Consider the following 13,476-nt stretch of genomic DNA (forward strand, 5'->3'; position numbering starts at 1 on the left):
TAAAACTACCTTTAAATTCCAATTCTTCGTAATATCACCCGCTAGTCGTTTTTAGAATTTCTACAACCTAACAAAATACGTCCGAAAGTTTCGTTGCTTCATCCAGGCACTTTAAAAGTTATGCAGGAACACATACTAAAAATCAATACATTTGTTATTGGTCTCAAGGTATTACTTTATCTTGAACATAATAAGCATCGTTATTTAATGTATAAATCCCATAATTATAGATTTCGCCTAATTAGCTAATGTCGAGTATTATATTCAGAAGTGAGTTGAAAATTATAGTCTAAGAATCGCCAATGAATTTATACAATAGTCTTTGATTAAAACGTACTTTCATGTCAATGAACTCTTTTAACGGCTGATAATAAGACGGAGATTATTACCAAAATATAGTAAAATGACTAACCAATTACCATAACATATAGTGACTAATTTGGATTGATGTGCTTTGAATATATATATATGCTACTATTTTCAACACTGGAACCCGTTTTTAAACACCTTTGGTAGTTTGGAAAGTTCATATTCTTACACCAATGCAAAATTTTCCATACCGTATATTATTCAAACAAAACCCACTTTACTCTGCATGCTCCCGTCCCAACAAGACACCCCTTAATCTCTCTTTTTAAGTGAATGCATGTACAACTGATCTATTGTCCTAAATTGTATATTACAGGAATTCGGAAAAACGAATAATTCAAATGACATAACTACACTTTATGATTTACATAACCTTTTTATTGAGTATTTTAGATTCATTTAGTTCTAACAGTTTTGAAATACTTTTTATGTAGAATTATCTTTTTATTCGTTGATAAAACCTCGTTTATATATATATATATATATATATATATATATATATATATTAGTTATTTGAACGTCTTTTTAGTTGTTTGGGGCCGCAGTTAATCAGTCTTATTTTTGGCATATGTGCACTCTATGCGCATTGCCTTGATATTCCTATTAAGTCACAAGCATTTTAAGAAGAGGTGGCGCAAGAGATTCGCGTTTCGTCTAATTCGAGACTCAATGGCTAAGTGGATAACGAGTTGGTGTTTGAAGGGAAGGGACTGGTTCCGGGTCTCGGAGTGAACATCAACCCTTAAATACAAGTACTTCCAGCTGACGAGTCTCAAACAGGGCGGAATGAATGTCCTAAATTCCACTGATAGCAACGAACCATCTCTGCTTAAATATCTATAAATTTGTCTAGCTTGTATACTAGTGTCACACATGTTCCGAAAAATGACTACTAACCTTCTAATTATCTTCATATGAGTGATCATATTACCCGGAAAACTGTTATATAACAAATACTATGCATAAGTGAGGTTAATTATACTAAACTCTAGACCATCGTCAATAACTACAACATCCCAAGCAACTATAGTTCGATTTTAATTTTCACCTCTAAACGAAACAATAGATGACTTCTTGGTCTTAATTAATCTTCTTAGATCTATCACCATCCTATTTGGATCATTAGTTTGTATAAACAGTATCTTTTGTCTAGACTTCAAAAAGTTTGAGAATGTCACGAGTGATTAAAATACTTATTATTTCTCACTACAATGCTACTTTTGCATACATATACGTCATCGTAATCTGTGGACAAATTATATTTCAGATGCCTTGAAAAGATTCCGTGCCTTATATTACTGATAGGTACAAACTAATGCGAGCATTGCAAGATACTTTATATTTTATAGATTGTAATAATGTATACATAAATGTTGAGACTACACGGGGAATGTTTAACTTATTACATCTAAAACTGGTCTGTCAAACTGAAGGTCTTCTATTTCGAGATTGAGAAAAATCAGCATTTGACCGGCTTGTTATTGTAGTAACTCAGTTCGTGTTACTGGTTTTCCACACCTGTAATCCTTTCACATTTCGCAAAGATTTTTATGTTGACTTTAAACCACATGGCCCATATCTATCTTATTTGGTACTATATATGCGGTAATGTTTAATCATGTAGTCATAAAATCTCTCCTGATTCGGTTTTCCCTTCAATGGGTTGTCAACCATGACGTATTACTGTGGTTTATTCGTCTGGCCTATCTAGTTCGAGCAGATCCCATTCTTATTAGGAGAATCTCTTAATCGTTCGTACTTAATGGATAATTCTATATATTTCTCAAATTGTAACACCATACAAACTAATAGTATTTAGTCTTTCGTTTAAGTTCTTGGGGTAAATTACCTGGGCTTGGTCTTAGAACAATGACATTTACACGTACTTTCTGACTAATTTCGAACCGCATCTGAGAGAGATCACTGGCCATGAAGTTTTAACCAAGTGATACCTGCGGTTAACTTGACTGCAAACATTGGGACGATATAGCTATCCTCATTTACACTGACTATGATTATGAAGAATACATATATTAGAAGTAAACCTTAACTCAACACTACTTCCTCTATTCTATCACAAAAGCAGTAGCTACAACTTTGCTGAACGACGTAAACATACTTTTTTACCACAGTTATTATCTTAAGTTCATATAACGAAGTGCTTTATAACCTACAATCCTCTTATTTCGACTTGATTTTCGTATTCACTACACATATTTTTGATTAGTGTTTAGTTATTTAAGCCTAATGCACTGACCTTGGATTTAGACAGACTTAAACTAACCGACCGATGGTCGTTTATTAATGCAGATTCTATGTATACATTTGCTTCTCCGACAAAGTAAAAGACCACCCACTCTCTTTTATTACTCTTTCACCAGGTCTGATTTTATCTAAGATAACAAATAAGGGTCGATTCAATAATGTAGCTCGGATAAGGCAAATACACCAGAAGTATCTACTGAAGGTAGGAATTTTTGCGATCACGTTACTATGATACTTAAAGTAACACTTGTTGATTATTAATGAACTAATTTTTAACCCGGGCGTCTTGTTATCTATCAGTAGTATGCGGACAAAATGGTCCAGTTTCTTAAAAATGTTGACAATAGCCAATACTATAACATCTTGAAAAACAATGAGAATTTTTTGGAATGCGTATTTCACTCCTAAATTCAAAGTGTTGTTTTACGATCAATTTATTTCATTTTCTACCTTGAAGACAAACAAATAAGTTTTCGATTTCCACTCGTGGAAGGAAATTGAGTGCTTCAACTATCAAACCAATACTATTACTTAACGAAATTTAGAGTTAATCACCTTTTGGAGGGATCAATAAACATTGACTTTTAGGTCAACGAATTTGCAGCATATGGAGGTGGTACTATTACAACTACTAAGTAGTTTATTCTATCCAACTTTACCAAGGAATCCACTGCACATTCAACCACAAGTAGATAAAAGAACTAACGTAAAGTTTATGACTAACACTAAGTATTTATTTACAAAATTCTTACCGACCAGAAAAAGTTACGAAATATTATCAGTGCAATCACAAAGGAATGACATAAACAATAGAGATCATTTTGTCCATGCCAAGCAAACGAACAGGAGTTTAGTTTATGATATTCCATTTACGACCTAGAAAAAACAAACAGTATTGAGACGCAAAAACTGTTTAATCTTTATGTAGACCAGAATAAAACAAGGGTAATATATCCACAGCAACCTAACGCTATTATGTACTAAGTTTTTACGCTTACATCCACGGAAAATTAACGACGAAACCAAATAGCCATAATTTGTATATATACATATATCAATACAAAACTAGAAGCCACGAAATGTATGAAAACTAAGAGATAAAGGTAGCCTAAAGACCTAGTAAACAACTAGAGCAGGTAAGTCATTTTGATTGAATTCGGATCATATATAAACTCTGGCGATAAATAAGTACACAAGCACGTACAAACAAATGCGTATGCAAGATGAGAAACAATGAAATAATTTGTGATTATATTACCCACCAAAACACCTATCAGCAGTTTAAGCACATACGTTGACATCGGAGAAACACTAACTTGGAACCAGATTATTCGAAAAAGGTTACTTGAAAAAACCTTAAACGATATATGGTACCACGTAAGCCATTCTAGTACACAGTAGAACTTTCTCATAGTGAACCAGAAAACTGTGGTTTATATTTACATATTTTAACGAAATGGGATTCACGATTTAAAGTTTTGATTGGAACACTAGACCAATTGGACTACAATAAAATAAAACTCGGTCAAATATTGAGCGAGAAGTGAGCCTAATTTCTTTGCTTTAATCAAACCAACCAAATACAATTTAATTCCAGCTCGACTGTAAAGGGAGCTTTTCTAAATAAGTATTTTGAATCAAGTGGCTTCTGATTATATATTATTGGTGTTTTAAACACAGCAGCTTAAATCAACAAAAGTTAGCTGGTTACTCGACAATTGCATTTGCTAATGACATGGTGTCAGAAGGTTTATGCTTTTATTAATAGAATTCTTAATGACCTACTTGAATAGAATTTACCAAATTGTGCGACCCCCGATGATATTAGTGTACCTAGGGTTAAATGAGAAGGAAATGTAGCTTGACTTACATAGAAATACTGTCAGGTACAAGGCTGGGTTTAGGAGATGCATAGTCCTGTAGAGACAGTGGTAGAACAGGGAGAGCTATATGGCATTCTATGTTGACAGGTTCGTCTCTATTTCTTCAGGAAAATAAACATATTAGGAAAATTACTGAAGAATTACATTTGTATTTGAAAATCCTCTTCTTGATTCAGAATCGATGCTACCTCGCAGACTATCGAGCACGGCTTAGTCACTACTGAAGCGTACTCGACTGGAAGCGAACTCAAAGGTTCTACTTGCACAGAGCATGCTGTGAGAGAGTTAAAATGACGAGCGTCAGTGAATTTTGGCTGGGCTACGAGATAATATTTTCATGCATGTACGATTACCTAGAGCAGACAAACTTCGACATTTTCCTTTCATGAGTGACCTTTTCACACATGATACTCGACTAAAGCTTTCTGAAGGTGAAAATGACCTCTCCTGAGCAGCAAGCCCATATCTCACCATAACCGTCAGGACCCCAAATATCCCGCCATGGTCCAAGGGCGAAAATTCAAGAAGCCTGAACTGTAATAGTTAATGGTTTTTATGAAATAAAGTTTGTGTAAAACAATATGAAATTTAAACTAAGCGTGATCTCTTCTTCATATTTATTCGTAATGTATTGGTAAATAAACCATCGAAATGGATAGCTCTGTAATTCTACCACACTTAATGCTGACCCCATTAGTATTAACGGACAAACATAGCTAAAGGCGTTCCGTCACCCATCCCTACCAGATCACGAGTGGGTACACCGTGCTGCACATCTCCTGCAACTATCAGTCAACTTAAACCAAACACATCTCGATATTTTTCATAGCTTAAAGCGTGAGTCACTTGAAGCTAGACCACCATGGAAAACCTGGAAACACTGGACGGCCGTTTCGTCCTATTAGGGGACTCCTCAGCAGTGCGCATCCACGAACCCACTCTCGCGAGCGAGATTCGAACCCAGGACCTACCAGTCTCGAGCCGAAGACCTTAACCGATAGACCACTGAGCTGGCATCCAACGGTGTCAATGTCTAACTTCAACTGAGGAGTCCCATAATAGGACGAAACGGCCGTCCAGTGTTTCCAGGTTTTCCATGGTGGTCTAGCTTCAATTGACTCACGCTTTCAACTATGAAAAATACTAAATCTCCACAAAACCCCTTCTGATAACATCTCGATATTTTGATAACCTAAATGTATCTTCAAACCACTTCGTTTCTGACATTGAATTGACTAGTTTAACATACGTCCATTAATAGCGTGTTACGTGTAAAGACGTTGTCAAACTGCGAACACCTGCGGCATTTTTAGTGAAGAGCACGACATGGTCTAGTACACACAACGACAAACTGCGACTCTGCTTCTTTTTGAAATTTCAGTTATCATTCTTTAATTGTTATTTTTACACCATGTGATGCTGTTCTTACATTTTCGGATATTTTTTCCCGCCAATTTGTATATCTTACCTTCATTATGACGAAACAGACGCCAAAGTTGTTTGAAATTAGGACTCTTTCTCTTCCCACTTTTCAACTTATGCCATTCTGGCTGATGATATTGAAGCTTGATTTTTCTACTCAGAAGCTGACTTCCAAGAGCACGACGTGACAGAACCATGCGCATGGATCATCGCATTAGTGAGGGAACTGCTGTGCTATTTTAACGGGTACTTCACACCTGGTATATTCACTGATGACGTTTATGAACCTCACGACACTTCAAAGAAGGCTATCCTTGAACGTGGGGACATAGTCGACCGACAAAGGTTAGACCAGGTTTTCTTCAACATCGAGTTGCAAAGTGGCTCAACAAGAGAAATGTTACTACTCATGAGAAAGTCATTGGTCAACGGAGCTTTGACGAGGCCTTGTTTAGATAGCCCTTCATATCTAAGCTTCCCAAATGTTGCAGGAAGTTTTGGTGTCATTTCAAAATAACGATTCAGACCATCTACCAACCGGATTCTTGAGGCTAACGTAATCATAGCTACAAGGTTTATTCGGTCAAATATTAGTCTCAAACAACATAGAAGGAAGTTGCGAACCTCTTTCATATTCCTCGTTCTCTTAATGTCAATCATTGGCATAAACCTACTACAACACCATAATCTACTAATTGACCAGAGCGAACGGGGTTAGTAGACAACGACAATAAATTATCTGCTTGTGGAACTTCGATTTCTAGTTGTAGTAGCTGTTAAGCACGTGATCAACCCATTGTATCAACGGATACTCGATAAGTACCCTTAACTGTTCCAAACGCAACCAAAGTTACTGTTAGCATTTAGCAATATTGCACACTACGTCGCGGCTACAGGATCATCTGTATTTTCTAGAGGATGCCGCCTAGCTCCCGGGAAGTCAGGGTTGATCAAAAGCGAATGCAACCACATGATAGACTTTGAAATTATCTGGCATCTCCCTTGCACACAGCCTTTTAAAAGGATAACAAAGTTTGAGGTCTATCTGGTGATATTCGGCTACTAAATACGGAAACCACTCTTGATTGTTGCTACTTGGGCACATCCTTGACTTGATGTGGTGTTTAAATAAATCAATGACTTCTTTGTATTGATGACTGTTGTAATCTTGAATTCCAAATACAATACATTCGTTCGGGTTCATCTAATACTTCTTGATTAAATGGCGTTATTCCTGGGATTACTAGTTTATACTACAATTCGAATACTTCTGTTTATCATGTTGGCGTCGCGATTGAGCCTGTGATGGAACGGTTAAATATAAATTCAGATTTTAATGCTTTTGAGGAGTACATGGAGAGGTTCGAAATCTGGGCTTTGACCAAGGAAGATGATGAAGATTTTAATATTGTGGCCCATTTTCTTACATTCATCGGGGAAGAAGCATACACCCTCATAAAGACTTTGGCACTTCCAGACAAACCGATTTCACTCCCCTATGCAACTCTCAAGCAACTACTGTTGGATCATGTAAAGCATACAAATTCCGAATGCGGTAAGAGAGAAAAATCACATAAAATGACTCGCCAGAACATCAGGAATTCTACTACTTTAATAAGTCGTCGCAGTTCGATGCGTAATCAAAGTTATTCACATAATACTTCATTGAGCTGTGAAACAGTCCATGAAGATGAGCACGAGTTTAGTGAATGCTTGTTCTGTGGCAAGTTTCACCCATGTAATTAATGTGTATTTCGTAATTCTAAATGCTTTAACTGTGATGAAACTGGACACATTCAGTCAGTTTGTAATACCATGCTTCATTTTGCTGAAAGTAATGCTAAGATGGATGCTTCTAATGATCACTTATCTTTATCTAGAAGTGGTATAACGTCAAATAACAGTCCAGAGTTGAATGAAACCCAGAGTCATTGGGAGACGAAAATTCCCAACCAACCAACTTATCAGATTTCTCATGTTATTGTACCAAATATGGTTTGTCATAATGATTCACATACTTCTGATGAAATTTCTTACAACTCTGAGAATAAAATGTTGAATGAGTCGAATCATGATCAAAAACCGGATTCATTTTAGTAGATGCTGATTTTTCTAATGATCCATTATTCTCTAATGAAACTCTTATTCAATCTGAGGAAAATATTTCAGAGAAATCGAATTCTGATATCATATCAAGTGTCAGTGGTCCTCACAATCAATTTATCTTTAATGATATCCCTAATGAATGTGACAAATATGTTCCTAATGGGTCGAATTCTAGTCACATTTGTGATGTTCTTGTATCAGATTTTGCATATTCTCACGAACAATGTGTTTCGAGTAGAATCCCTAGTCAGTGGTACGATGAATCAGACAGGAAAGCAAAATTTCCCGAAGCAACCAGAGAACCAGTTTGCCCAGAAGTGAAGTTTGCACAGACAGATAATTCAAATCAAGTCCAAGATTATCCTAATGAATATGAGGCAGATGAATGTTTTCTATTCGATTATTTCGCAGGTAAATCAAGCCTAGTTGAATCACATGTGTTAATTACATATATCAATGCATATCCATCTGTATATTCTAATATGAATAACAAAAAGAATATGTATCATGGTTTTTATTCAAGTCAAGGTCACATGATGGATGACCTCAAATTATATATCAGTGTTTATTCCCAAATACTCACATACGGTAGTCGATGCGTGAGATTTGAGAAGATAATGCAAATTGGGAACGTCATATTGGCTAAAATATTGCGACGTAAGGACCCAACATTATTTCGTGGGAGAGGATATTGGAAAGTCTATGATGCAAATTCTAAATATCAATGGTTTCACTACAAAACCGACATGCCGATTGTATACAATTCCAGAACCCAGGTGAGTCTGTTCCAATTTCGGTTCTTAATTCTAATACTTACGAGTGCATTCTAGATAATACAGAGTCTACATCCAATACACTTTCGGACAGATGTAAGATGAACTTAAGAAGAAGACGGGCAATCGATCACAGACACTTACACTCCAATTCGAGCTGTGGCGGTTATGGTGTTTAAATAAATCAATGACTTCTTTGTATTGATGACTGTTGTAATTTTGAATTCCAAATACAATACATTCGTTCGAGTTCATCTGGTACTTCTTGATTAAATGGCGTTATTCCTGGGATTACTAGTTTATACTACAATTCAAATACTTCTGTTTATCATACTTGACGACAAGTGGAAAGAAAAGGTTCAACTGTTTTTTCGAAAACCAGTCAAGTCAAAGCGTTTGAACAAATTACCATGACTTCAGACTATATTACTTATGCCACTATCATCACCGCCATTCTGACTGTACGAATTTTTGAGCATCACTTTCGGTTCAGCGATATGGTGCACAGAATTTCCAGCAATTCATCGATGATGTCTTTCGAGGTGCCAACTACGTACACACATACGTAGATGACAGCTTGATTGCAATTTCGAACAGAGAATCTCAGCTGGAGCATCTGTACCTTATTTTCGAGTGACCTCAAAAACAGGGCATTACTGTAAACACTCAGGAATGTCAATTAGGAACCAACCTTCCATATTTTCTCGGACACACTATTGATGCTCAAAGAATTCACCATCTGAAAATCAGAGAGAAGGTCATTCTGTATTTCGCAGTCATCTACATCCACACATACGTAGATGACTGCCTTATAATAGCTTTACAATGTCTTTACACGTAACACATTATTAATGGACGTATGTTAAACTAGTCAATTCAATGTCAGAAACGAAGTGGTTGGAAGATACATTTAGGTTATCAAAATATCGAGATGTGTTTGGTTTAAGTTGACTGATAGTTGCAGGAGATGTGCAGCACGGTGTACCCACTCGTGATCTGGTAGGGATGGGTGACGGAACGCCTTTAGCTATGTTTGTCCGTTAATACTAATGGGGTCAGCATTAAGTGTGGTAGAATTACAGAGCTATCCATTTCGATGGTTTATTCACCAATACATAATGACAGTTGGAATATACTGACATTCGGCATTTCAAACTGTACAGACGAGACAAGTTTACATTAGTGTTTTCAAGAAATTAGTTTCAATTTGTATGTTGTCACGAGTAGGTAATTCGTCACTCTTTATTCGAATTTAGACATCAGATAACTAAATGTCAGGATATACTGCAGTATTGTTACCAACGGATTTGGGGATTTTCACGTTGTGAATTTAGTAAGGGTCAGTTTCCTAAAATGAATATGAGTCCTGCCTGAGACAGGCTGGGCAATCTATTCTAAGAAATCACTAAAGCATCCACGCTTTACGTTAAGGAATAATTTGAAAAACTTTAAGAACCATCTAGAACATCCGCAACGTAATCGTGCAGCTCTATTTTGAACTTAGGGTGATGGCACGGGAAAATCACATTGGTCCACATAAAACCAATGACAGAGAATATTAGAAACAATCGAGTATCCTGAATTCCATGAAGTTACAGTATGTTGATAAATCGGAATTCGGTACATAGGTGAAATAATGCACTTCAAGCTAAGCTGAGACTAGGATTGAAACGTTGAAACGTTGAGTAGCTGCGAGTTTAAATAACTTGGCAATGACAACATCCCAAAAACATCGCAGTTTTGTTTCAGAACCAATTTCTGAAAAGGTTGTAGAAGAGTTACCAGGTATCGGTGAAAAACTTGGAGAAAGACTCAAAGCTAAAGGGTATGACAAAGCGTATGTCGTCTTGGGACAGTTCCTTCTTTTGAGGTGCGAAGAAGAGTTATTCAAGGAGTGGCTTTCACAAACATGTGGTGCTAATTCAAAACAATCCGGAGATTGTTACACTGCTCTTAAAGACTGGTGTAGTTGTTTCATTTTCTAACTAGTCTACGCGAACAAGATTATGTAACGTTGTTATACCCATTTTATTTTTTTTCACGTACATTTTGTTAATATTTGTCTTAAAAACTTATGCATTGAAGTATCCAGTGCAATATACTGTAGCAATAACTTGACTTCCTAGACTCTTCAGTTGAATTGCAGTAACCAAATTGATCAGTTGTTAGTATTCATGTAGTGATTAACTCAAATAACAGCCCTCACACATCAGTCGGTCCGGACTTCCACCTTCGTTCATCAAAGTTTTTCGTCACTGTGTGTCTGTGGGATCGTAGGCCGATCGTGAAATAACGTATCGTAATGACCTATATGAACTTGTATACATGAATAAAGTAGAGGGTTACATATATTATGTCAAAGTGGGTAACCAGTGATTTCCCCTCGTTACTATCAGATTTTTTTTGACTTCAAGTGATGGTTTTGTTGCAGATGAGTTAAGAGAATATGATCGTGGGGTACTGTGCTGGTCAGTCATATACAACGTAGAACCTGACACTTGCGTAGTCTCAAGTTGCCACGCTCTGGTGGCATATGCATAAGATTATCAAAACAAATCCCAAAGTGGTAGACGTAGCCACAGTATCAGTGGTGGTAGGAAAGATGAGATATCAGGATTTATGTATTAACAGTTGATAATCAGTGAGTGCACCTGCGCTATCGCAAACGATCCTGAGTCATACTGTCAAAACTTCCTAACCATAAGTTGTAGGTGTAAATTCCCTCAGTTCCAAACGGATAAACTAATTAAACTAGATGGATAAGTAAGTCTTAACAAGGGCCAGTTTTCGTGTTCCATATGATTTAGTTGTACGTCATTATATGTAGAATAAAGTACATCGTTGTGCTATTTCTATTTAACAAAATTGGTATTATCTGTATGTCCATGTGTTTGGGAAAGACACTGGTTTTGGTTTTAGTACGGGGTAATTATGCGTAGAATGCTGACTTGCGCTTATTACGCCAAGATTGTTTTGAACAACTAAATCTTACTACAGCAAGGATAGTATGTTCTCAAACCTAACGTAAGCATGTTGGATGGTTACTGATTGTTGTGGTTTCAGCCCTCTGTAATTGCGAAAACAACTACAGCGAGCTTGTATATATTCGTTGAATCTTGTGATTCTTAATAGGTTAGCTACGTTTTTGATTGTATTCGGTCGACCGATCGGCGTCAAACAGTTAGAAGTGTTTTCTATTATTTGCTTCTTCTATAAGTCTGTTGCATCTACGCAAATGGCGTAAAAATTATTGCCGAATAAAGTTCAAGTAAGAAAATATACCCTTTTTAATACTTCAGTCATGCTTTGCAGTAGCTTTATTAACTATATATAAAGTATTTTCACATCACATATTTTCAAACCATCAGAATTAGTGATTACTAGATAATTTCCAGAGGAACTGCATAGAAATCCCAGGTATGTTCTGTCTTGATGTTCTAATCGCGAGGTCTAACTGTATAGAGAAATGGTGGATTTTGAATACATGCAAATGATTCAGGATTAAGTGACTTAAGGTGTATAAAAAACTTGTTTCTACCATTTTGTGGGTTTTCTCTACAAAAGTACAGTTTGTTCATGCACTGGCTGAATGTTAGCCTCTTCATAGTACCTTAAAGTAATTAGTCTGATGTAAGGCAGGGTTTCAGTTGGTCATAATAGAAGATGCTTGGGATCGAGAATGAGAGCAGCATTATTGGGAACTCCCGAGATAAGGTTAAGTGAAATAGTATGAAGTCAAGAGGTGACATTGAAAAAGTTATACAACTTTAAGACCTAGACGGAGGATAAATACAGCTAATTTTTAATCATATAATGTCTCCGACCTTCTCCACAAATCTTGGATCTTTCTGCACGCTGATCGAATTGTTAGTTGGTTTCTTAGCCCAATGTGGATAAATGTTGTTTTAAAACTTGACGGAACATAGTATTTCAAATATAAATGGATTCATATTTCCTATTTGGGTTGGAGAACTGATATTAATTACACAAAAAAGGGATTCCGTTGAAATGCTTATGGTTAAGTTCAAGCTAGGTGGTCTCTTGTGAATTATTGACGGTTACCTATCCTAAGCCTATTTGTGGAATATGAAGTAGAATTAGTGCTTAGTTAGCACATCGTGTGTATTGTATACAAATGATAAGTTTGTTCATGTAGCTCGGAGTTGAATTTATAATATTCGTACTCTCAGAAGAATGATCATAAATCATCTCATCTAGTCAAGATTTCATCGCTCTTGTGGGTAGAGGTGTGTTAACCCATATGCTTGAGACTAAATCAAAATCAGCCCCTTTACTGTGTGACTAGTAGATTATCCTAACTCGAAAAGTTTCCCTTGGTAAGTCTAATAAATAAAGAACTCTAAGGTTGTTATTTGTAGTAGCCTACGTTTCAAAAGAACTGTGAGATTTCAGCTGAGGAATATATGAATGTAGTGATAAGTAGTTTCACTCAAAGATGTCGTTTCGTGAACAAATTCTCTAGTTGTTTTGGCGTCAATTACTTATAACGTCCTCATTAGAACTAGTGTAGCGTACTGGAAGCCATGGAGACTTAAATAAAAATTAACATGTATATATGAATTTGATAGTTTGTAAGGACTCGGTTAGTGGACGCAAGCAGATTCTTTACATTCCGGTCATCTACGCACCATAGCTAA

The 13,476-nt window shown here is 36.3% G+C and overlaps 2 protein-coding genes across 2 annotated transcripts; one reads left to right on the forward strand and one right to left on the reverse strand.

The window, feature by feature from the left end:
- Nucleotides 1–3,349: 3,349 nt before the first annotated feature.
- Smp_012790 (hypothetical protein) lies at nt 3,350–5,026 on the reverse strand. Its single transcript, XM_018793668.1, has 5 exons — nt 4,871–5,026; nt 4,662–4,836; nt 4,505–4,618; nt 4,420–4,467; nt 3,350–3,510 (listed from the first exon to the last, which is right to left on the reverse strand). Exons 1-4 carry the CDS (start codon nt 4,989–4,991, stop codon nt 4,431–4,433), a joined length of 447 nt encoding a protein of 148 aa, XP_018648157.1. The 5' UTR covers nt 4,992–5,026; the 3' UTR covers nt 3,350–3,510; nt 4,420–4,430.
- A 5,500-nt stretch (nt 5,027–10,526) lies between these two features.
- Smp_012800 (hypothetical protein) lies at nt 10,527–10,936 on the forward strand. The gene has a single exon (XM_018793669.1). The coding sequence runs from the start codon at nt 10,531–10,533 to the stop codon at nt 10,801–10,803; it is 273 nt and encodes a 90-aa protein (XP_018648158.1). The 5' UTR covers nt 10,527–10,530; the 3' UTR covers nt 10,804–10,936.
- The last annotated feature ends 2,540 nt before the right edge of the window (nt 10,937–13,476 follow it).

The sequence above is a fragment of the Schistosoma mansoni genome, chromosome 1 (assembly GCF_000237925.1).
Source record: "Schistosoma mansoni strain Puerto Rico chromosome 1, complete genome".
Taxonomy (NCBI): domain Eukaryota; kingdom Metazoa; phylum Platyhelminthes; class Trematoda; order Strigeidida; family Schistosomatidae; genus Schistosoma; species Schistosoma mansoni.

Coding starts and splice junctions, on each gene's coding strand:
- Smp_012790 (XM_018793668.1), bottom strand. CDS start 4,991: ATGGTGAGATATGGGCTTGCTGCTCAGGAGAGGTCATTTTCACCTTCA. Junction 4,619..4,661: donor GAGGATTTTCAAATACAAAT/GTAATTCTTCAG, acceptor ATTTTCCTGAAG/AAATAGAGACGAACCTGTCA. Junction 4,468..4,504: donor GTACCTGACAGTATTTCTAT/GTAAGTCAAGCT, acceptor ATTTAACCCTAG/GTACACTAATATCATCGGGG.
- Smp_012800 (XM_018793669.1), top strand. CDS start 10,531: ATGACAACATCCCAAAAACATCGCAGTTTTGTTTCAGAACCAATTTCT.